The 24,655-nt window shown below is 41.2% G+C and overlaps 1 protein-coding gene and 1 long non-coding RNA gene across 2 annotated transcripts; both read left to right on the top strand.

The window, feature by feature from the left end:
• Positions 1 to 2,799: 2,799 nt before the first annotated feature.
• On the top strand, positions 2,800 to 8,809 carry LOC139396817 (uncharacterized). Its single transcript, XR_011630873.1, has 3 exons — positions 2,800 to 2,920; positions 7,081 to 7,154; positions 8,313 to 8,809. It is a non-coding gene; the product is annotated as an uncharacterized lncRNA (long non-coding RNA).
• Positions 8,810 to 13,078: 4,269 nt separating this feature from the next.
• Positions 13,079 to 19,561, top strand: LOC139396816 (zinc finger protein interacting with ribonucleoprotein K-like). Its single transcript, XM_071143733.1, has 4 exons — positions 13,079 to 13,816; positions 14,147 to 14,244; positions 14,380 to 14,557; positions 17,992 to 19,561. The coding sequence occupies exons 1-4, from the start codon at positions 13,345 to 13,347 to the stop codon at positions 18,531 to 18,533; spliced, it is 1,290 nt and encodes a 429-aa protein (XP_070999834.1). The 5' UTR covers positions 13,079 to 13,344; the 3' UTR covers positions 18,534 to 19,561.
• The last annotated feature ends 5,094 nt before the right edge of the window (positions 19,562 to 24,655 follow it).

The raw sequence follows: 24,655 nt of genomic DNA, 5'->3' as shown, positions 1-24,655 counted from the left end.
TTATATACACTATATACGGTGCCTACATTATTATATACACTATATACGGTGCCTACATTATTATATACACTATATACGGTGCCTACATTATTATATACACTATATACGGTAACTTCAATATTATATACACTATATACGGTGCCTACATTTAATTCTCCATGTGGTCTATATTAAAGTGCACCTCATCTAATATAACAGGCTTTTAAAATTCAATATTGGTGCATCATTTCTACTTAAAATAACAAAGGGACGCAACAGGCACCCATTTCATGGAACAACCCTTTAACATTTGCATTTTAGGCCCTGTTTAGAGATATTAATGCCTCTGGTAAGACTCTATGTTATTGTAATAGTAGATCATAAGTTTACCATCTGTTTGATGTCCTCATTCACACAGGAGAGAGACATGACTATTGTGGATCCTCTGGGGAGCCTGAACAACATCCTGATGCTGACGAGGCAGAGAAGAGTCTCTCCAGATCAGAACACCAGATGGTACAGCTTGGTCTGGTCTAGAACACAGCTTGCTCTCTCTGGGTCTGGGCTGGGTTTCTGTAAAGCACTTTGTCAACAGTGACATCAGCATCCATAATGGTATGTGTTTGTGTCCCCTCTTTATGGTTACCAGGACAACGCTAGCCCTTCCTCCCTCCCTGAGTTCCTGTATTGTGCCTCTCCCGGTAGCTCCTTACTGCTGGGTATGAAGAGGTTGTCTGGGCTGCTGGTGGACTGCAGGAAAACAACAGGGCTGAGTGGAACTGTGAGAGGAGGAGCAGAGAAGAACGGATTAGATTTCACACATCAAAGTAAGTGCTGTAGTTTAGTTTGAACAAATACAATAGATCTGCCCACTGGTATCTGTTACCAGGACAACCAGCAGAGTTCTCTCTCCACAAAGAGCCGGAAGTGCTATCGGTTGGCGCAGAAGTTTGACAGTGTGTGCAACTCTGCAGAACTCTTGTTCGTTTTCAGCGTGCTTAGTTGTGAAGTGTTTAAAACGTCTTAAGACTAGCGGAACCCCTCGACAACATCCGCTGAAATGGCAGAGAGCGAAATGGAAAAATATTTTTGGGAAATATTTTAATTTCATACGAGTGCAATACACCAAATTAAAGCTTAACCTCTTGTTAATCTAGCCATCGTGTCCAATTTCAAAAATGCTATACAGCGAAAGCTCACCATACGATTATGTTAGGTCAGCACCTAGTCACAAAAAACATATAAACATTTTCCAGTCAAAGAGAGGAGTCACAAAAGGCAGAATTAGAGAGAATATTAATCCCCAACCTTTGATGATCTTCATCAGATGGCACTCATAGGACTTCATGTTACATGTATTGTGTATGTTTTGTTTGATAAAGTTCATATTTATATCCAAATATCTCAGTTTACATTGGAGAGTTATGTTTAGTAATGTTATGCCTCGAAAACATCTGGCGAATTTGCAGAGAGCCAAATCAATTTACAGAAATGCTCATCATAAAATTTGATAAAATATATAAGTGTTATGCATAGAATTAAATATATACTTCTCCTTAATGCAAGCACTGTGTCAGATTTCAAAAAAGCTTTACGGAAAAAGCACACCACACTATATACGGTGCCTATATTATTATATACGCTATATACAATGCCTATATTATTATATACACTATATACAGTGCCTATATTATTATATACGCTATATACGGTACCTACATTATTATATACACTATATACGGTGCCTATATTATTATATACACTATATACCGTGCCTACATTATTATATACACTATATACTGTGCCTATATTATTATATACACTATATACCGTGCCTACATTATTATATACACTATATATGGTGCCTGCATTATTAAATGCACTATATACGGTGCCTTCATTATTATATACACGCTGCCTACATTATTATATACACTATATACTGTGCCTACATTATTATATACACTATATATGGTGCCTAAATTATTATATACACTATATACTGTGCCTACATTATTATATACACTATATACGGTGCCTACATTATTATATACACTATATACGGTGCCTACATTATTATATACACTATATACGGTGCCTATATTATTATATACACTATATACGGTGCCTACATTATTATATACACTATATACTGTACCTACATTATTATATACACTATATACTGTACCTACATTATTATATACACTATATACGGTGCCTACATTATTATATACACTATATACGGTAACTTCATTATTATATACACTATATACGGTGCCTACATTTAATTCTCCATGTGGTCTATATTAAGTGCACCTCATCTAATATAACAGGCTTTTAAAATTCAATATTTGTGCATCATTTCTACTTAAAATAACAAAGGGACGCAACAGGCACCCATTTCATGGAACAACCCTTTAACATTTGCATTTTAGGCCCTGTTTAGAGATATTAATGCCTCTGGTAAGACTCTATGTTATTGTAATAGTAGATCATAAGTTTACCATCTGTTTGATGTCCTCATTCACACAGGAGAGAGACATGACTATTGTGGATCCTCTGGGGAGCCTGAACAACATCCTGATGCTGACGAGGCAGAGAAGAGTCTCTCCAGATCAGAACACCAGATGGTACAGCTTGGTCTGGTCTAGAACACAGCTTGCTCTCTCTGGGTCTGGGCTGGGTTTCTGTAAAGCACTTTGTCAACAGTGACATCAGCATCCATAATGGTATGTGTTTGTGTCCCCTCTTTATGGTTACCAGGACAACGCTAGCCCTTCCTCCCTCCCTGAGTTCCTGTATTGTGCCTCTCCCGGTAGCTCCTTACTGCTGGGTATGAAGAGGTTGTCTGGGCTGCTGGTGGACTGCAGGAAAACAACAGGGCTGAGTGGAACTGTGAGAGGAGGAGCAGAGAAGAACGGATTAGATTTCACACATCAAAGTAAGTGCTGTAGTTTAGTTTGAACAAATACAATAGATCTGCCCACTGGTATCTGTTACCAGGACAACCAGCAGAGTTCTCTCTCCACAGAGAGCCGGAAGTGCTATCGGTTGGTGCAGAAGTTTGACAGTGTGTGCAACTCTGCAGAACTCTTGTTCGTTTTCAGCGTGCTTAGTTGTGAAGTGTTTAAAACTTCTTAAGACTAGCGGAACCCCTCGACAACATCCGCTGAAATGGCAGAGAGCGAAATGGAAAAATATTTTTGGGAAATATTTAACTTTCATACATTCACGCGTGCAATACACCAAATTAAAGCTTAACCTCTTGTTAATCTAGCCATCGTGTCCAATTTCAAAAAAGCTATACAGCAAAAGCTCACCATACGATTATGTTAGGTCAGCACCTAGTCACAAAAAAACATAGGGCCATTTTCCAGTCAAAGAGAGGAGTCACAAAAAGGCAGAAATAGAGATAAAATTAATCACTAACCTTTGATGATCTTCATCAGATGTGACTCATAGGACTTCATGTTACACAATACATGTATGTTTTGTTCGATAAAGTTCATAGAATTAAAGATATACTTCTCCTTAATGCAAGCACTGTGTCAGATTTCAAAAAAGCTTTACGGAAAAAGCACACCATGCAATAATCTAAAGACAGCGCGAAGCCACAAAAACAAGCCATACAGATACCCTCCATGTTGTGGAGTCAGAAATAGCGTTATAAATATTAACTTACCTTTGATGATCTTCATCAGAATGCACTCCCAGGAATCCCAGTTCCACAATAAATGTTTGTTTTGGTCAATAAAGTTAATCTTTATGTCCAAATACCTCCTTTTTGTTAACGCTTTTAGTTCACCTATCGAAATTCACAAGGCGCTGGCACTAAGTCCAGATGAAAAGTCAAAGAAGTTCTATTACAGTTCGTAGAAACATGTCAAACGATGTATATAATCAATCTTTAGGATGTTTTTATCATAAATCTTCAATAATGTTTCAACCGGACAATTTCTTTGTCTTTAGAAATGAAAAGGAACGCAGCTCGCTCACGGCCACGCGCGTGTGACTTAGCTCAAGGCATTCTACCAGACCCCTTAGTCAGACAGCTCTTATTCGCTCTCCCTTCATAGTAGAATCCTTTAAAGACTGTTGACAGCTAGTGGAAGCCTTGGGAAGTGCAATATGACCCAATTTACACTTTATATTCGAAAGGCAATGACTTGAAAAACTACAAACCTCAGATTTCCCACTTTCCCCCTCTCTCTCCCTGTAGTGCTGTACTGAAACAGCTGCTCTCCCTCTCTCTCCCTGTAGTGCTGTACTGAAACAGCTGCTCTCCCTCTCTCTCCCTGTAGTGCTGTACTGAAACAGCTGCTCTCCCTCTCTCTCCATGTAGTGCTGTACTGAAACAGCTGCTCTCCCTCTCTCTCCCTGTAGTGTTGTACTGAAACAGCTGCTCTCCCTCTCTCTCCATGTAGTGTTGTACTGAAACAGCTGCTCTCCCTCTCTCTCCCTGTAGTGCTGTACTGAAACAGCTGCTCTCCCTCTCTCTCCCTGTAGTGTTGTACTGAAACAGCTGCTCTCCCTCTCTCTCCCTGTAGTGCTGTACTGAAACAGCTGCTCTCCCCCTCTCTCTCTCCATGTAGTGTTGTACTGAAACAGCTGCTCTCCCTCTCTCTCCATGTAGTGTTGTACTGAAACAGCTGCTCTCCCTCTCTCTCCATGTAGTGTTGTACTGAAACAGCTGCTCCCCCTCTCTCTCTCCCTGTAGTGTTGTACTGAAACAGCTGCTCTCCCTCTCTCTCCATGTAGTGTTGTACTGAAACAGCTGCTCTCCCTCTCACTCCATGTAGTGTTGTAGTGAAACAGCTGCTCCCCCTCTCTCTCTCCCTGTAGTGCTGTACTGAAACAGCTGCTCTCCCTCTCTCTCCCTGTAGTGTTGTACTGAAACAGCTGCTCCCCCTCTCTCTCTCCCTGTAGTGCTGTAGTGAAACAGCTGCTCTCCCTCTCTCTCCATGTAGTGTTGTACTGAAACAGCTGCTCTCCCTCTCTCTCCATGTAGTGTTGTACTGAAACAGCTGCTCTCCCTCTCTCTCCATGTAGTGTTGTACTGAAACAGCTGATCTCCCTCTCTCTCCATGTAGTGTTGTACTGAAACAGCTGCTCTCCCTCTCTCTCCATGTAGTGTTGTACTGAAACAGCTGCTCCCCCTCTCTCTCTCCCTGTAGTGCTGTAGTGAAACAGCTGCTCTCCCTCTCTCTCCATGTAGTGTTGTACTGAAACAGCTGCTCTCCCTCTCTCTCCATGTAGTGTTGTACTGAAACAGCTGCTCTCCCTCTCTCTCCATGTAGTGTTGTACTGAAACAGCTGATCTCCCTCTCTCTCCATGTAGTGTTGTACTGAAACAGCTGCTCTCCCTCTCTCTCCATGTAGTGTTGTACTGAAACAGCTGCTCTCCCTCTCTCTCCCTGTAGTGCTGTACTGAAACAGCTGCTCTCCCTCTCTCTCCCTGTAGTGCTGTACTGAAACAGCTGCTCCCCCTCTCTCCCTGTATTGCTGTACTGAAACAGCTGCTCTCCCTCTCTCTCCCTGTAGTGCTGTACTGAAACAGCTGCTCTCCCTCTCTCTCCCTGTAGTGCTGTACTGAAACAGCTGCTCTCCCTCTCTCTCCCTGTAGTGCTGTACTGAAACAGCTGCTCTCCCTCTCTCTCCCTGTAGTGCTGTACTGAAACAGCTGCTCTCCCCCTCTCTCTCCCTGTAGTGCTGTACTGAAACAGCTGCTCTCTCCCTCTCTCTCCCTGTAGTGCTGTACTGAAACAGCTGCTCTCCCTCTCTCTCCCTGTAGTGCTGTACTGAAACAGCTGCTCTCCCTCTCTCTCCCTGTAGTGCTGTACTGAAACAGCTGCTCTCCCTCTCTCTCCCTGTAGTGCTGTACTGAAACAGCTGCTCTCCCTCTCTCTCCCTGTAGGGCTGTACTGAAACAGCTGCAAAACGTGACTCGTGACGTTGCTGGATGCAGGCCTCGCACTGCTGCTTTGCCAGTTAATTTGTTATTTGTGGGGCGGTAGGGTAGCCTAGTGGTTCGAGCGTTGGACTAGTAACCGGAAGGTTGCAAGTTCAAATCCCCGACAAATCTGTCATTCCTCCCCTGAACAGGTAGTTAACCAACTGTTCCTAGGACGTCATTGAAAATTTGAATTTGTTCTTAACTGGCTTGCCTAGTTAAATAAAGATAAAATAAAAAAATACATGTCATAATGAAGTCATGACACGTGAATGAACAAGCCATACTTCATAACATGGCTTTATACATTATTATATACACTATATACATTATTATATACACTATATACATTATTATATTCACTATATACATCATTAAATGCACTATATACGGTGCCTACATTATTATATACACTATATACGGTGCCTACATTATTATATACACTATATACGGTGCCTACATTATTATATACACTATATACGGTGCCTACATTATTATATACAATATATACGGTGCCTTCATTATTATATACACGGTGCCTACATTATTATATACACTATAGACCGTGCCTATATTATTATATACACTATATACGGTGCCTAAATTATTACATACACTATATACGGTGCCTTCGTTATTATATACACGGTGCCTACATTATTATATACACTATATACGGTGCCTACCTTCTTATATACACTATATACGGTGCCTTCATTATTATATACACGGTGCCTACATTATTATATACACTATAGACCGTGCCTATATTATTATATACACTATATACGGTGCCTAAATTATTACATACACTATATACGGTGCCTTCGTTATTATATACACGGTGCCTACATTATTATATACACTATATACGGTGCCTAAATTATTACATACACTATATACGGTGCCTTCGGAAAGTATTCAGAACCCTTGACTTTTTCCGTGTTTTTTTACATTACAGTCTGAATCTAATATTGATTTTTATTTTATTCCTCATTAATCTACACACAATACCCAAAAACAGGATTCTAGACATTTTTGGAAATGTGTTAAAAACAGAAATACCTTATTACAGTATTAGTATTCAGACGCTTTGCTATGAAACTCAAAACCGAGCTGTTCATCATGTTTCCATTGATTATCCTGTGTAGCGACGCTCCCCATCCAACCTGACAGGGCCTGAGGGGATCTGCAGAGAAGAATGGGAGAAACTCCGCAAATGCAGGTGTGTTCATCATACCCAAGAAGAATCTAGGCTGTAATCGCTAGTTTTTCCCCACAAAGTGGCTTTATTGCAGAGAGAAATACTCCTCAGTTTCATCATCTGTCCTGGTGGCTGGTCTCAGACGATGGTCCTGGGTTGGTGTTGTTAAACGTGGTCTGCGGTTGTGAGGCCAGTTGGATGTACTGCCAAATTCTCTAAAATGACTTTAGAGGTGGCTTCTAGTAGAGAAATGAACATTCAATTATCTGATAACTGCTCCAGTGGATATTCCTGCAGTCAGCATGCCAATTGCACGCTCCCTTGAGACATCTGTGGCATTGTGTTGTGTGACAAAACTGCACATTTTAGAGTGGCATTTTATTGTCCCCAGAACAAGGTGCACCTGTGTAATGATCATGCTGTTTAATCAGCTTCTTGATATGCCACACCTGTCAAGTGGATGGATTGTCTTGGCAAAGGAGAAATGTTCACTAACAGGGATGTAGACAAATTTGTGCACAGAATTTGAGAGAAATTAGCTGTTGTGTGTATGGAAGAATTCTGTTATTTCAGGTCATGAAACATGGGACCAACACTTTACATGTTGCGTTTATATTTTTTAGGAACATCTATCCAAAATATGTGACACAATTGTTTTATTTTACACAAAATATCATGACATGATTAGTCAAAATGTAAAAAATGTGTGTCCTAAATAATAAAAAGCCATTGTTTTCGAACCCTTTCAACAACAGGGAGATGTTACTGATGAGCTTTGTGTCTGTCTCCAAGTTTTGGACTTCCACACAGAATTACTTCTTTACTTATTTTATGTTTAAGGAAGTGTGTAGGTCACATTCTGTATCATACAGCTATGAGGGTTATATATTTACAACCACCTGCTCAATAGGAATCCAGCGACGTCTGTGTCTTCAGTGTCCTAGAACTGTCTAGTTTTTTGTTTTCTGACTTGTAAAACAGAAATAATAATAAGTTATGTAAACATATCAGTAGTTACCAGGAAGCTCTACAACATCATTTGTTTTAAATTATGAAATGTTTGGAAACTGGCCTCGGGTTATTGAGGGATCTGATATAGATTTAACCTCATAATAAGGCAGTTTTATCGTGTGGAGATTTCATTCACGTCTCTCTTTAAATAAACACTGTCTTTGGCAGGAGGAAAACCAAACTTGGAGGAACCAGAGACGTCCAAAACAGCAAGACGACACCTCTGCTCCCAGATTGGAAAGAGTTTTACCAAGTTAGGAAGCCTGAAAAGACATGAGAGGGGACACACAGAACCGAAGCCACAAAATTGCGCCCAGTGTGGAAAGAGTTTTAGCCACTTAGGAAATCTGAAAGCTCATGAGCGAACACACACACGGGAGAGGCCTTTCCATTGCTCCCAGTGTGGAAAGAATTTTAAGCGGTTAGACACTCTCAAAACCCACGAGCAAATACACACAGGGGAGAAGCCATACCATTGTGCCCAGTGTGGAAATAGTTTTAGCCAGTCAGGAAGCCTGAAAGTTCATGAGCGAATACATACAGGTGAGAAGTCATACCTTTGCGCCCAGTGTGGGCATCACATCACATTGTCCGTTGTCTTATATTGTTGACTGAGAATGTGTTTACTTGTTTATACCATGTGAAATTAAATGGTACAAAGTCTACTACATGTTGTGTTGATTTCATGTTGAATTCACTTTAGTTGACGACTCAAAAGAAATGTAAATAGAAACTAGATGTTGAACTGACGTCTGTGCCCAGTGGGCTGGTTTGAATAAGCGGCAGGTGTTGGATCAATATCCACCTTCGTTGGTTATGGGATCGTCAGCCATCTCCTTCAGCGCCATTCTTCACTTTAATAGATCATATAATAAAAGTCTGATAAAACGTAACAAATATGTCATAGAGAATTCATATTTACTTTATAATATGGCTACATATATATATATATGTACTGAACAAAAATATAAACGCAACATGCAACAATTTCAACGATTCACAGTACATATATGGAAATCAGTCAATGTCAAATGTATTAGGCCCTGATCTATGGACTTCACATGACTGGGCACGGTGCAGCCATGGGTGGGCCTAGGAGGGCATAGGCCCACCCACTGACGAGCCAGGCCCAGCCAATCAGAATTTGTTTCGCCACAAAATGGCTTTATGACAGAGAGACATTCTACTTGGTTTCCTCAGCTGTCCAGGTGGCTGGTCTCAGTCTCCTGAAGTGAAGAAGCCGGATGTGAGGGTCCTGGGTGGGTGTGGTTACGCGTGGTCTGCATTTATGAGGTCGGTTGGACGTATTGCCAAATTCTCTAAAATGACGTTGTGTAGAGGAACTTACAGTACCAGTCAAACCTACTCATTTGAGGGTTTATCTTTATTTTTACTATGTTCTACAGTTTTCTACATTGTAGAATAATAGTGAAGGCATAAACAATGAAATAACACATATGGAATCATGTAGTAACCAAAAAAGTTTCAATCAAAATATTTTAGATTCTTCAAAGTAGCCACCCTTTGCCCTGATGACAGCTTTGCACACTCTTGGCATTCTCTCAACCAGCTTCATGAGGTAGTCACCTGGAATGCATTTCAATTAACAGATGTGCCTTCTTAAAGTTAATTTGTGGAATTTCTTTCCTACTTAATGCGTTTGAGACAATCAGCTGTGTTGTGACAAGGTAGAAGATATACAGAAGATAGCCCTATTGGGTAAAAGACCAAGTCCATATTATGGCAAGAACAGCTTATATAAGTAAAGAGTAACAATTGTCTATCATTACTTTAAGACATGAAGGTCAGTCAATCCGGAAAATGTCCGTAACTTTGAAAGTTTCTTCAAGTGCAGTCGCAAAAACCATCAAGCGCTATGATGAAACTGGCTCTCATGAGGACCTCCACAGGAAAGGAAGACCCAGAGTTACCTCTGCTGCAGATGATAAGTTCATTAGAGTTAATTAGAGTTAACTGCCCAAATAAATGCTTCACAGAGTTTAAGTAGCAGACAAGAGTTCAAGTAACAAACACATCTCAAGATCATCTGTTCAGAGGAGACTGTGTTTATCAGTCCTTCTTGGTTGAATTGCTGCAAAGAACCCACTACTAAAAGGACATCAATAATAAGAAGAGACTTGCTTGGGCCAAGAAACACGAACAATGGACATTAGACCAGTGGAAATCTGTCCTTTGGTCTGATGAATCCAAATTTGCGATTTTTGGTTCCAAACGCTGTGTCTTTGTGAGACGTGAGTAGGTGAACGGATGATCTTTGCATGTGTAGTTCCCACCGTGAAGCATGGAGGAGGAGGTGCGATGGTATGCGGGTGCTTTGCTGGTGACGTTGTCAGTGATTTATTTAGAATTCAAGGCACACTTAACCAGGTTGACAACCGTAGCATTCTGCAGCGATACTCTATCCCATCTGGTTTGCGCTTAATGGGACCGTCATTTGTTTTTCCACAGGACAATGAGCCAAAACACAGAGTGAAGGGAAAGCAACCAATAAGTGTTCAGCATATGTTGGAACTTCTTCAAGACTGTTGAAAAAAGCATTTCAGTTGAAGCTAGTTGACAGAATGCCAAGAATGCAAAGCTGTCAAGGCAAAGGGTGGCTACTTTGAAGAATCTCAAATATAAAAGATATATACTGAACTGAAATATAAAGATATACTGAACTGAAATATAAAGATATACTGAACAGAAATATAAATGCAGCCTTCCGAGTGGTGCAGCGTCTAAGGCACTGCATTGTGCTCGTTGCATTAATACAGATTCTGGTTTGATACCCAGCTCTGTCGCAGCCGGCCACAACCGGGAGAGCCAATTGGCCCAGCGTCGTCCGGGTTGGGGGAGGGTTTGTCCTCTAGCAACTCCTGTGGCGGGCCGGGCGCATGCGTGAGAATTGTGTCAAGAAGTATTGCGGTTGTGTTTCGGGGGACGCATAAGCTACAGCTAGCTAGCACTGCAGTGCATAACATGTGGTGAGTAGTTGGCTCAAAGAGAGAGAAAGACAATAGTTGAACAGTTTTGAACAAATTAAGAGAAGGGAGAGAGAGAGGACGCATGGCTGTTGACGTTCGCCTCTCCCGAGTCCGTACGGGAGTTGCAGCAGTGAGATGAGATAAGACTAACTTCCAATTGACAAAAATTGGGGAGAAAAAGGAGGTGAAAAATATAAATATAATAATAATAATTTTAAAAATGTCTGCCCCAAATATTTAGCTTTTTTTTATTTTACCCAAAATATTATGACATTAGCGATTGGCCAAAATGTAAAAAATGTGAACATCTAAATCAACATTGTGTCGAACCCTTGAGACAACGGAGAGATGTTACTAATGAGCTTTGTGTCTGTCTCCAAGTTTTGGACTTCCACACAGAATTACTTCTTTACTTATTTTAGGTTCAAGGAAGTGTTTAGGTCACATTCTGTATCATACAGCTATGAAGGTTATATATTTACAACCACCTGCTGATTGGAATCCAGCGGCGTCTGTGTCTTGTCATAGAACTGTCTAGTGTGTAGTGTTCTGACTCGTAAAACAGGATGAATAATTAATGTTCAATATTTAGTCTTCCCCATTCACCCTCTGAATGGAACACACACACAATCCATGTCTTAATTGTATCAAAGTTTTAAGATCCTTATTTAACCTGTTTCCCCCCACCTTCATCTACACGGATTGAAGTGGATTTAACTAGTGACATCAGTAAGGGATCATAGCTTTAGCCTGGATTCACCTGGTCTTTCTAAGTCATGGAAGGAGCAGCTGTTCTTAATGTTTTGTAGACTCAGTGTAAAGCACTACAGATAATCAAGTGCTATTTGCATGTGATGCATTTGTTCTGTTGTTTACAGGAGGATTTGTATCTTATAGAGCGTGGCTTTAAGGGAATAGTATGGTCACATCTAGACAAAAACAAATGTGAAAAATGAACAGAGAAAATGTGTATCAACACGCTACCTATTCATAGAAGTATTTATTCATCATCTACATATTTATATTCAAATCAAATCAAATGTTATTTGTCACATACACATGGTTAGCAGATGTTAGTGCGAGTGTAGCGAAATGCTTGTGCTTCTAGTTCCGACAATGCAGTAATAACCAACAAGTAATCTAACTAACAATTCCAAAACTACTGTCTTATACACACAAGTGTAAGGGGATAAAGAATATGTACACAAAGATATATGAATGAGTGATGGTACAGAGAGGCATAGGCAAGATACAGTAGATGTTATCGAGTACAGTATATACATATGAGATGAGTATGTAAACAAAGTGGCATAGTTAGTGGCTAGTGATACATGTATTACATAAAGATGCAGTAGATGATATAGAGTACAGTATATACGTATACATATGAGATAATAATGTAGGGTATGCAAACATTATATTAGGTAGCTATGTTTAAAGTGGCTAGTGATATATTTTACATCAATTCCCATTATTAAAGTGGCTGGAGTTGAGTCAGTGTGTTGGCAGCAGCCACTCAATGTTAGTGGTGGCTGTTTAACAGTCTGATGGCCTTGAGATAGAAGCTGTTTTTCAGTCTCTCGGTCCCAGCTTTGATGCACCTGTACTGACCTCGCCTTCTGGATGATAGCGGGGTGAACAGGCAGTGGCTCGGGTGTTTGTTGTCCTTGATGATCTTTATGGCCTTCCTGTAACATCGGGTGGTGTAGGTGTCCTGGAGGGCAGGTAGTCCTGGAGGGCAGGTGTTAAGCTTCTACGTCTGTGTACCGGAAAGTAGTAGTTGTAAGACGTCAGAGAAAATATATCAGCTTATTGTTAAATAATTATGACGTTCTTTCCAATACAAAAAGTGTAGTAACTATTGTTTCCAAACTAAGTTACTCACTCGTCAGCAGATGGCGATGAGCGTCTTTCAGCTGACTCTTCTTCCGTGACGTATAATGGACGGGACGCTTCTTCAGGAACAACAAGGCGCCAACTCTTTCAACCACCTCGATAGCTTGCTAGCCAACATAAAACTGAAGGATTGACGCTTTAGACCATGTTAATGTACATTAGCTAATCTCAGTGTTGTAAACGCAGTTACGTTGACGTATCAACTGGTTAACTTTAACTTAATTTGCATGGTCAATTTGCAAACGTGTTAAAGATTGATACTGAGCCTAGCACTAGGCTAGTCGCTAATGCTAACTAGCTAGCTAACATCCCTGACCATGAGCTCACTAAACTACTCCTCCCTTGCTAAAGAAGATGAGGTCTGCTGTTTGGAGAAAGAAGCTCTTGCGCTGAACATGGAAGAAGAAGAGGAGGATACAGTGAAAGGAGAGAAAGAACCTTTTAGAGAGGAAGAGGATGCTGTCTCAATAAAGGTGAAGGAGGAAGACATTTTGGGAGTGAAAGAGGAGGAGACAGAAGAAGCTTTCAGGATGATAAAGGAGGAAGAGGATGATATTACAGTGAAAGAGGAAGATGGGAAAGAGGTTGTCAGCGTGGAAGAGGAGGTAGAATCTTTCAGAATCAAAGAGGAGGAAGATGCCATAACATTGAAAGAAGAGAATGTAGTGAAAGAAGAGGAAGAACCTTATGGAGTAAAAGAGGAAGAGGGAGCTATCTCAAAAAAAGAGGAGGAGGAAGATGTTTTAGGAGTGAAAAAGGAGGAGGAGTCAGAATATCCGATTACCATCAGTGAGTACTGTCTTAAAAACTGGGGCACAAACGATGCTGTTGTTGAACTAATGTGTGGTTTTAAAGGGGCATTCTACTGATGTTCTACACTTGAATATGTTGTTCAGTACTGTAGGAATTGTTAAAGGGTCAATCTGCCATTGGTTCATATATTTGGGGTCTTTTCAATTAGATTTATTGAATTCTCCAAAAGCACCCATTTTGTCGAACAAATGCTTTTACATTTGCATTTTAGGCCCCGTTTAGAGATATTAATGCATCTGGTAAGACTCTGTGATTGTAATAGTAGATCATAAGTTTACCACCTGTTTGATGTTCTCGTTCACACAGGAGAGAGACATGACTATTGTGGATCCTCTGGGGAGCCTCAACAACATCCTGATGCTGACGAGGCAGAGAAGAGTCTCTCCAGATCAGAACACCAGATGGTACAGCTTGGTCTGGTCTAGCATACAGCTTGCTCTATCGGGGTCTGGGCTGGGTTTCTGTAAAGCACTTTATGACAACAGTGACATCAGCATCCATAATGATATGTGTCTGTGTCCCCTCTTTATGGTTACCAGGACAACGCTAGCCCTTCCTCCCTCCCGGAGTCCCCGTGTCGAGCCTCTCCCGGTAGCACCTTACTGCTGGGTATGAAGAGGTTGTCTGTGCTGCTGGTGGACTTCAGGAAAACAACGGGGCTGAGTAGAACTGTGAGAGGAGGAGAAGAGATGAAAGGATCAGATTTGACTCATCAGAGTAAGTAGTTTAGTTTGAACAAATACAATAGACCTGCCCACTGGTATCTGTTACCAGGACAACCAGCAGAGTTCTGTTAGTTGACATGAAGATAGACTGGTATCTGTTACCAGGACAACCAGCAGAGTTCTGTTAGTTGACAGGAAGATAGACTGGTGGATATGGATGTTATGAATATCATAATACTGAAAAAGGATTCTGCCAATGAACAGAGAGAAACCAATAGACCATATAAAACCTTGATGAAAGTTAGCTTTGGAGAGAGTTTCAAGATGATCTGATGTAAGGTGCATGTTTTACAAAAACCTTTCCTCAAAACATTATGGATTTTACATTGCCTGTCCCAGTCAACCCCCCTATCTTTACAAGACTGTAGAACAGGAAAACAAAACTCCAGAAACTTCAATTTGGCCTGTTTTAATTAATTAACTAATACTGGAAGAAAGCTGGGATCAGGCTGCCCACTCAAGAGAAAGCTTCAAACTGTAACCAGTGCTGGCAACCTTGTTCAGGTTATCAATCAACCTACCAGGGTAGTGACAAACAGTAGAGGAATGAAATCATCAACATGGTTTGATCATATCTTTACTAATGCTGCAGAAATGGGTTTTAAAGCAGTGTCCAGATCCACCAGATGTAGTGATCACAATATAGTATCCATGTCTAGGAAAACCACCGTTCCAAAGGCTGGGACTAGTATTGTGTATAAGAGGTCATAAATTTTTTTGTAGTGATTCCTATGTTGTTGATGTAAATAATATTTGTTTGTCCGTAGTGTGTAATGATGAGCAACCAGACACTGCCCTTGACACGTTTGAAACTGCTTATCCCAGTTACTAATAAGCATGCACCCATTAAGAAAATGACTGTAAAAACTGTTAAATCCACGTGGATTGATGAGGAATTTTAAAAATGATATGATGAAGAGGGAGGCAAAAGAGATGGCATATAGGTCTGGCTGTATAACTGAAGGAATAGAAAAAGGGTATGATGTAGAGCAGTGGTTGCCAAACTTTTTATAGTTCCGTACCCCTTCAAACATTCAACCTCCAGCTACGTACCTATATCTATCTATATGATACAGTTATTAAACATAAGAATGAGTGAGTTTTTGTCAAAACTCGGCTCGTGGGAAGTGACAAAGAGCTCTTATAGGACCAGGGCACAAATAATAATTATATAATTTTGTTCTTTATTTAACCATCTTTCATATAAAACCTTATTTGTTCATCAAAAATTGTGAATAACTCACCATGGGTTAATGAGAAGGGTGTGCTTGAAAAGATGCACATAACTCTGTGACCCAAGTGGCGTCGGGAGCAACTGTTTGCACGCTCGTTACCACTCCACTATGTCTCCCTGTCATGGCGTTTGCACCATCAGTACAGATACCAAAATGTATTTCAGGTAACCTGGCCTACTATGGTCTACTATGCTAATTCTGTAGCGGTATTGTTAGAGATTTTGTTGTGGCGCCAGGCAGGTATTAACCTGCTGGAGGGAAAGAGTAGATTAGCGCTACCAGGCACACATCATCAGAAGATACTGAATAGAGTGGAGCCTGTTGGCCAGATAGCCAGTGGAGCCTGTTGGCCAGATAGCCAGTGGAGGCTAGAGTGGAGCCTGTTGGCCAGATAGCCAGTGGAGCCTAGAGTGGAGCCTGTTGGCCAGATAGCCAGTGGAGCCTGTTGGCCAGATAGCCAGTGGAGCCTGTTGGCCAGATAGCCAGTGGAGGCTAGAGTGGAGCCTGTTGGCCAGATAGCCAGTGGAGCCTAGAGTGGAGCCTGTTGGCCAGATAGCCAGTGGAGCCTGTTGGCCAGATAGCCAGTGGAGGCTAGAGTGGAGCCTGTTGGCCAGATAGTGTGGTGGTTAATTTCTTTACTATCAAATGAGGAGATACGAACTTATCACACCAAGTCAGAGTTATACTTAAACTACATCTTTAATAATAAGAGCTTTGCAATACCAATGACTTGTCAACGATTCACCATTTTCTAATGATCCGTTGAGAGTGGCAAAACAAAAGTACAAAGGTCTTTTATAACCAAGATACACCCCTTTCAGCCTACATGACGAACAACAGATACATAGAATGGCCACAAGGTTAAGATTTGTATGAAAGATATTTATAATACATAGTAAACAGCATCTGCTGTGTCAACAGTTTTCATTGTATAGACCAGTGTCTGGAACCGTCTCTTCCTGGTATAGAACAGAACCATTACCTCATGTTCTCTGGAATTCTCTTTAGGTTTTATCACCCAAAGACATCGTAAATCTCCTCTGTCAGTGTTATCTCATAGAGGCCCATCCTCAGTAGAACACACACTCAATAGTTAACAGAATACTCTATTCTGTCGAATAAAACAACCATTATAATGCAATACAAGCGTTATAACATGATCTTGCAATTTCCATGACAGTAGCCAGTGGAGAGAGAACATACAGTGGGGGAAAAAAGTATTTAGTCATCCACCAATTGTGCAAGTTCTCCCACTTAAAAATATGAGAGAGGCCTGTAATTTTCATCAAATCAAATTTATTTATATAGCCCTTCGTACATCAGCTGATATCTCAAAGTGCTGTACAGAAACCCAGCCTAAAACCCCAAACAGCAAGCAATGCAGGTGTAGAAGCACGGTGGCTAGGAAAAACTCCCTAGAAAGGCCAAAACCTAGGAAGAAACCTAGAGAGGAACCAGGCTATGTGGGGTGGCCAGTCCTCTTCTGGCTGTGCCGGGTGGAGATTATAACAGAACATGGCCAAGATGTTCAAATGTTCATAAATGACCAGCATGGTCGAATAATAATAAGGCAGAACAGTTGAAACTGGAACAGCAGCACGGTCAGGTGGACTGGGGACAGCAAGGAGTCATCATGTCAGGTAGTCCTGGGGCATGGTCCTAGGGCTCAGGTCCTCCGAGAGAGAGAAAAAAAGAGAGAATTAGAGAGAGCATATGTGGGGTGGCCAGTCCTCTTCTGGCTGTGCCAGGTGGAGATTATAACAGAACATGGCCAAGATGTTCATCATAGGTACACTTCAACTATGACGGACAAAATGAGAAGAAAAAAATCCAGAAAATCACATTGTAGGATTTTTAATGAATTTATTTGCAAATTATGGTGGGAAATAAGTATTTACAAAAATAAAAAGTGTTGGTCCCATGTTTCAAAAGCTTATTTCTCTCATATTCTGTGCACAAATGTGTTTACATCCCTGTTAGTGAACATTTCTCCTTTGCCAAGATAATCAAAATAAAATAAGTAATGTTATTACCAGGAAACTCTACAACATTTGTTTTAAATTATAAAATGTTTGAAAACTGGCCTTGGGCTATTGAGGGATCTGATTTGGATTAAACCTCATAGCAAGGCAGTTTTACGATGTGGAGATGTAATTCTGTTCTCTCTTTAAATAAACACTGTCTTTGGCAGGAGGAAAACCAATCTTGGAGGAACCAAAGACGTCCGAACCAGCAAGACGACACCTCTGCTCCCAGATTGGAAAGAGTTTTACCAGGTTAGGAAGCCTGAAAAGACATGAGAGGGGACACGTAGAACCGAAGACACAAAATTGCGCCCGGTGTGGAAAGAGTTTTAGCCACTTAGGAAATCTGAAAGCTCATGAGCGAACGCACACACAGAACAGGCCTTTCCATTGCTCCCAGTGTGGAAAGCGGTTTAAGCGGTTAGACACCCTCAAAACTCACAAGAAAATACACACAGGGGTGAAGCCGTACCATTGCACCCAGTGTGGAAAGTGTTTTATCCGGTCAGGAAGCCTGAAGGAACACATGAGACTGCACACAGGGGTGAAGCCTTACTACTGCTCACAATGTGGAAAGAGTTTTAACCATTTAGCTAGCCTGAAAAGACATGAGAGGATACACACAGGAGTGGAGCCACACATTTGCTCTCAATGTGGGAAGAGTTTTAAGCGCTTAGACACCCTCAATGCTCATGAGCGAATACACTAGGGAGACACCATAACATTGCGCCCAGTGTGGAAACAGTTTTGGCCCTTTATAAAGCCTGAGAAGTCATGAGTGAATACACACAGGGGAGAAGCCTTACCACTGCTCCCAGTGTTCAAAGTGTTTTACCCATTTAAGAAGCCTGAAGGAACACAGGAGACTGCACACAGGGGAGAAGCCTTACAAATGTTCAGACTGTGGGAAGACATATTACTCATCACAGACACTTAAAAGTCATGTGAGAATCCACACAGGAGAGAATACTTACTTATCCTAGTGTGTGAACTCATATTTCACATATCATTGTCCATTGTCTTATATTGTTGACTGAGAATGTGTTTACATGTTTATACCACATGAAAGTGAATGGTACAAAGTATACTCAAACATATATATTTGTATGTTTTTATTAGAAAACATGAATTGAATATGGAGTATGTCAGTTTGAATACAGAGTAGATCAGTGCTTCTACACCTGCATTGCTTGCTGTTTGGGGTTTTAGGCTGGGTTTCTGTACAGCACTTTGAGATATCAGCTGATGTACGAAGGGCTATATAAATACATTTGATTTGATATGATCAGATTCCATGTGTTTAAATGGTCCTTTTTTAAACTCTGACTGTGTGTTTATCTGGCTGTGTCATTCCTCCAGCACTACAGATAATCAAGTGATATTTGGATGTGATGCATTAGTTCCATTGTTGACATTTGCATTGTAGCCCACTGATGATTTAATGAAATGAAAATATTCAGACTGCAATAGAAAATGTTAATTGTATGTGTGTCCACATAACTGATTATGTGACTAACCTTGTGAAACTGTCCTATTATAATCTCCTGTTCTTGGGAGTTTCATCCTGTGTTGCAAACCAATTTGCACCTGCGTCCTTGTATGAATAAAGTCCCGCCCAGGAACAGGAAACTATAAAGATATGTGCTCATCACCCAATGCTTTTGAATTCAGGCTGTCTACACTGCACTGTGTAACTCTGTTATTCTCTCTGAGCTCAGAAATAAAGAATTTTGGTTGGACTTGGACTCCAGCAGATCCTTATTTTATAATATCCACCACAACTCTCCCACGGATTGCTGTTTATCATTGTCTCAAAGAAGAATTCCTCGTTACACTTTCCTGGGGGAATTTACAAGCCTCCCACTGGTTGAATAAACATTGTTTCCACATCATTTCAACAAAATAAATCCATGTGATGTTTGATCAATGTGAAAAATCTGACCACCCCTCATCGCTGTCAAACTCTCTGTTCAGTGGCAGAACGACAGATCTGTACCTTGTTATCTCGGGGATTTGAACTTGCAACCTTCCGGTTACTAGTCCAACGCTCAAACCACTAGGCTACCCTGCCGCCCCACATCATCATATTTGTTCAATCACGTGTCATGAATTCATTATGACATCATCATATTTGTTCAATCACGTGTCATGAATTCATTATGACATCATCATATTTGTTAATTCACGTGTCATGAATTCATTATGACATCATCATATTTGTATATGTTTTACGTTACTTGTTTATGGTTCACTGAACAAACATGGGAAACTGTGTTTAAAACCTTTACAATGAAGATTTAAGTTCAAGTATTCTTTTTGTATTTTATTTGTAAAATGGCAACCAATCATCAATCATCATGTCACCAGAACAAGACCATCAAAATGTATTGGAAAGGAGCATCAAGCTCATCACATGCAGTTTCACCACCCTGTGAAGTTCATAACTTATTTCATCTGTAGCCTAATAAACTGCATGGGTTCCCAAGTCATAGTGGGAGGACCACACAACATATCAGCATGTGACTCCAAGTTAACTAAGACATGATGGTTATTATATAAATATTTGCTCATAAAGGAGTTTCCACCTCCATTTCTCGCTTATACATTTTTACTGACACAAAAAGACCCCACCATGTCAAACGAAGTAACAAATCGTCTGTCGGCATTTAGAAAAGTATACAGGCATATCCTGTTTCCATCAGCCCGGTCATTACTTTTGAAATGGTTGGATCAATATCCACCTTCATGAAATGGATGAAGCCTGATTTGGAATGTCTGAATAGTTCTATCTGGCTTCGTACCCCTCTGATAATCCTGAAATGTCCATCTCTAACTATAACATTTTCCGACAAGCTAGAACTGCTAAAGGGGGCGGAGTTGAAATCTACTGCAGAGTTCTGTCTTACTATCAAGGTCTGTACCCAAAACAATTAGAGCTTCTACCTTTAAAAATCCACCTTTCCAGAAACAAGTCTCTCACCGTTGCCGCTTGTTATAGACCCCCTTCAGCCCACAGCTGTGCCCTGGACACCATATGTGAATTAATTTCCCCCCATCTATCTTCAGAGTTCGTACTGTTAGGTGACCTAAACTGGGACCAGTTTAACACCCCAGCCGTCCTACAATCTAAGCTAGATGCCCTCAATCTCACACAAATTATCAAGGAAACCACCAGGTACAACTCTAAATCCGTAACAATGGTCACCCTCTTAGATATCATCCTGACCAACTTGCCCTCTAAATACGCCTCTGCTGTCTTCAACCAGGATCTCAGCCATCACTGCCTCAGTGCCTACGTGCGTAATGGGTCCACGGTCAAATGACCACCCCTCATCGCTGTCAAACTCTCCCTACAACACATCACCGAGCAGGCCTTTTTAATCGACCTGGCCCGGGTATCCTGGAAGTATACTAACCTCTTCCCGTCAGTAGAGGATAACTGGTTGCTCTTTAAAAGTGCTTTCCTCACCATCTTAAATAAGCACACCCCTTCAAAAAAAAATGTAGAACTAAGAACAGATATTGGTTCACCCCAGACTTGACTGCCCTTGAACAGCACAAAAACATCCTGTGTCGTTCTGCATTAGCATCGAATAGCCCCGCGATATTGAACTTTTCAGGGAAGTCAGGAACCAATATACTCAGTCAATTAGGAAAACTAGAAATTCTGTTTTCAAACAGAAATTTGCATCCTGGAGCACGAATGGAGAAGTCCATGGAGAATAAGTGCACCTCCTCCCAGCTACCCACTGCACTGAGAGATACCACCGATAAATCCACGATCATCGATAATTTCAATAAGCATTTTTCTACGGCTGGCCATGCTTTCCACCTGGCTACCCCTACCCCGGCCAACATCTCAGTACCCCCTGCAACATCTTGCCAAAGCCCCGTCCCCCCCGCTTTTCCTTCACCCAAATCCAGATAGCTGATGTTCTGAAAGAACTGCAAAATCTGGATCCCTACAAATCAGCCGGGCTAGACAATCTGGACCCTCTCTTTCTAAAGTTTGCTGTACCCCAATTACTAGCCTATTCAACCTCTCTTTTGTATCGTCTGAGATCCCCAAAGATTGGAAAGCTGCCGTGGTCATCCCCCTCTTCAAAGGGGGAGACACTCTAGACCCAAACAGTTATAGACCTATATCTATCCTACCCTGTCTTTCTAAAATCTTGAAAGCCAAGTTAACAAAGAGGTCACCGACCATTTAGAATCCCACCGTACCTTCTCCACTATGCAGTCTGGTTTCTGAGCTGGTCATGGGTGCACCTCAGCCACGCTCAAGGTCCTAAACAATATCATAACTGCCATCGATAAAATAGAGTACTGTGCAGCCGTCTTCATCAACCTGGCCAAGGCTTTCGACTCTTGTCAATCACTGCATTCTTATCGGCATACTCAATAGCCTTGGCTTCTCAAATGACTTCCTCGCCTGGTTCACCAACTGCTTCTCAGATAGAGTTCAGTGTGTCAAATCGGAGGGCCTGTTGTCCGGACCTTTGGCAGTCTCTATGGGGGTGCCACAGGGTTCAATTCTCGGGCCGACTCTTTTCTCTGTATATATCAATGTTGCCCTATTGCTGCTGGTGACTCTGATCCCCCTCTACTCTGACGACACCATTCTGTATACATCTGGCCCTTCTTTGGACACTGTGTTAACAAATCTCCAAACGAGCTTCAATGCCATACAACTCTCCTTCCGTGGCCCCCAATTGCTTTTAAATGCTAGTAAAACTAAGTGCATGCTCTTCAAGCGGTTGCTGCCTGCATCCGCCCACCCGACTAGCATCACTACTCTGGACGGTTCTGACCTAGAATATGTGGACAACTACAAATACCTAGGTGTCTGGTTAGACTGTAAACTCTCCTTCCAGACTCACATTAAGCATCGCCTATCCAAAATTACATCTAGAATCGGCTTCCTATTTCGCAACAAATCCTCCTTCACTCATGCTGCCAAACATACCCTCGTTAAACTGACTATCCTACCGATCCTTGACTTCGGCGATGTAATTTACAAAATAGCCTCCAACACTCTACTCAGCAAACTGGATGTAGCCTATCACAGTGCCATCCGTTTCGTCACAAAAGCCCCGTATACTACCCTACATATTTGTCGCCAAATGACCTGTATGCTCTCGTTGGCTGGCCCTCAATACATATTCATCACCAAACCCACTGGCTCCAGGTCATCTATAAGTCTTTGCTTGGTAAAGCCCCGCCTTATATCAGCTCACTGGTCACCATAGCAACACCCACCCATAGCACACGCTCCAGCAGGTATATTTCACTGGTCATCCCCAAAACCAACACTTCCTTCAGCAGCCTTTCCTTCCAGTTCTCTGCTGCCAATGACTGGAACGAATTGCAAAAATCACTAAAGCTGGAGTCTTATATCTCCCTCTCTAACTTTAAGCATCAGCTGTCAGAGCAGCTTACCGATCACTCTTCTACATTTGCACACACTGTACACTGTAGATTTTTCTATTGTGTTATTGACTGTACGTTTGTTTACGTGTAACTCTGTGTTGTTTTTGTCACACTGCTTTGCTTTATCTTGGCCAGGTCGCAGTTGAAAATGAGAACTTGTTCTCAACTGGTTAAATAAAGGTAAAATAAAAAATTTAAAACAATTGACTCTGTACTGGTACATAGTACTGGTATATAGTCTCCACATTGACTCTGTACTGGTACATAGTACTGGTATATAGTCTCCACATTGACTCTGTACTGGTGCCTCCTGTATATAGCCTCCACATTGACTCTGTACCGGTAACCCCTGTATATAGCCTCCACATTGACTCTCTACCGGTAACCCCTGTATATAGCCTCCACATTGTCTCTGTACTGGTACCCCCTGTATATAGCCTCCACATTGACTCTGTACTGGTACCTCCTGTATATAGCCTTGTTATTGATATTTCATTGTGTTACTTTTTTAAATGTTTTTATTTAGTAAATATTTTCTTAACTCTTATTTTTCTTAACTACATTGTGTGTAAGTGCTTGTCAGTAAGAATTTCCTTGGTTAGATTCCAGGCTGTGCTTGTAAGAAGCATTTCACGGTAAGGTATAGCTATAGCAGTTGTATTCAGCATTTCACAGTGACGTCTACACCTGTTGTATGTATGACAAATAACATTTGATTTGAACTAAATATGGAGTTTGTCAGTTTCAATGTTACTGTCTTTAATTAAATTTGATTTTTCAAATTCAGGCTGTGTGTGTGTGTGTGTGTGTGTGTGTGTGTGTGTGTATGTGTGTGTGTGTGTGTTTGTGTGTGTGTGTGTGTGTTTTTATTTTCTGCGTCATTCCTTGATCATTTCTTGTGGTCCTGTAGCTCAGTTGGTAGAGTATGGTGCTTGTAAAACTAGGGTAGTGGGTTTGATTCCTGGGACCACCCATATGTAAAGTATTTGCACACATGACTGCAAATCACTTTGGATAAAAGTGTCTGCTAAATGACAGATATATCCACTGATTATACCAAAGATTTGGAACACCTTCCTAATATGGAGTTGGACCCTCCCCTTTCTCCCTCAGAACAGCCTCAATTCATTGACTCTTCAAGCTGTCGAAAGTGTTCCACAGGGATGCTGGCCCATGTTGACTCCTCAGAGGAGGAAGGGGAGGACCCTCCTCCTCACTGATTTTTTTTTTTTAGATAAAACTATACTAAATATAATCACGTCACCAAATAATTGATTAAAACATACTATTTTGCATCCTCCTCTAGGTACATTTACTTCAATACAAAACCTAGGAGGATTATGGTTCTCAAGGCTTCTATAGACTTACACAATAATTATGACAACTTCCGGAGGATGTCCT

The sequence above is a fragment of the Oncorhynchus clarkii genome, unplaced genomic scaffold (assembly GCF_045791955.1).
Source record: "Oncorhynchus clarkii lewisi isolate Uvic-CL-2024 unplaced genomic scaffold, UVic_Ocla_1.0 unplaced_contig_6256_pilon_pilon, whole genome shotgun sequence".
NCBI lineage: Eukaryota > Metazoa > Chordata > Actinopteri > Salmoniformes > Salmonidae > Oncorhynchus > Oncorhynchus clarkii.
This window is presented reverse-complemented; position numbering and strand designations above follow the sequence as displayed.

Bases quoted from the DNA above. Each gene is read 5' to 3' on its own strand.
- LOC139396816 (XM_071143733.1), top strand. From the start codon at position 13,345: ATGAGCTCACTAAACTACTCCTCCCTTGCTAAAGAAGATGAGGTCTGC. The intron at 14,245-14,379 runs GTACAGCTTGGT...TATGGTTACCAG, and splicing joins CCAGATCAGAACACCAGATG to GACAACGCTAGCCCTTCCTC. The intron at 14,558-17,991 runs GTAAGTAGTTTA...TGTCTTTGGCAG, and splicing joins ATCAGATTTGACTCATCAGA to GAGGAAAACCAATCTTGGAG.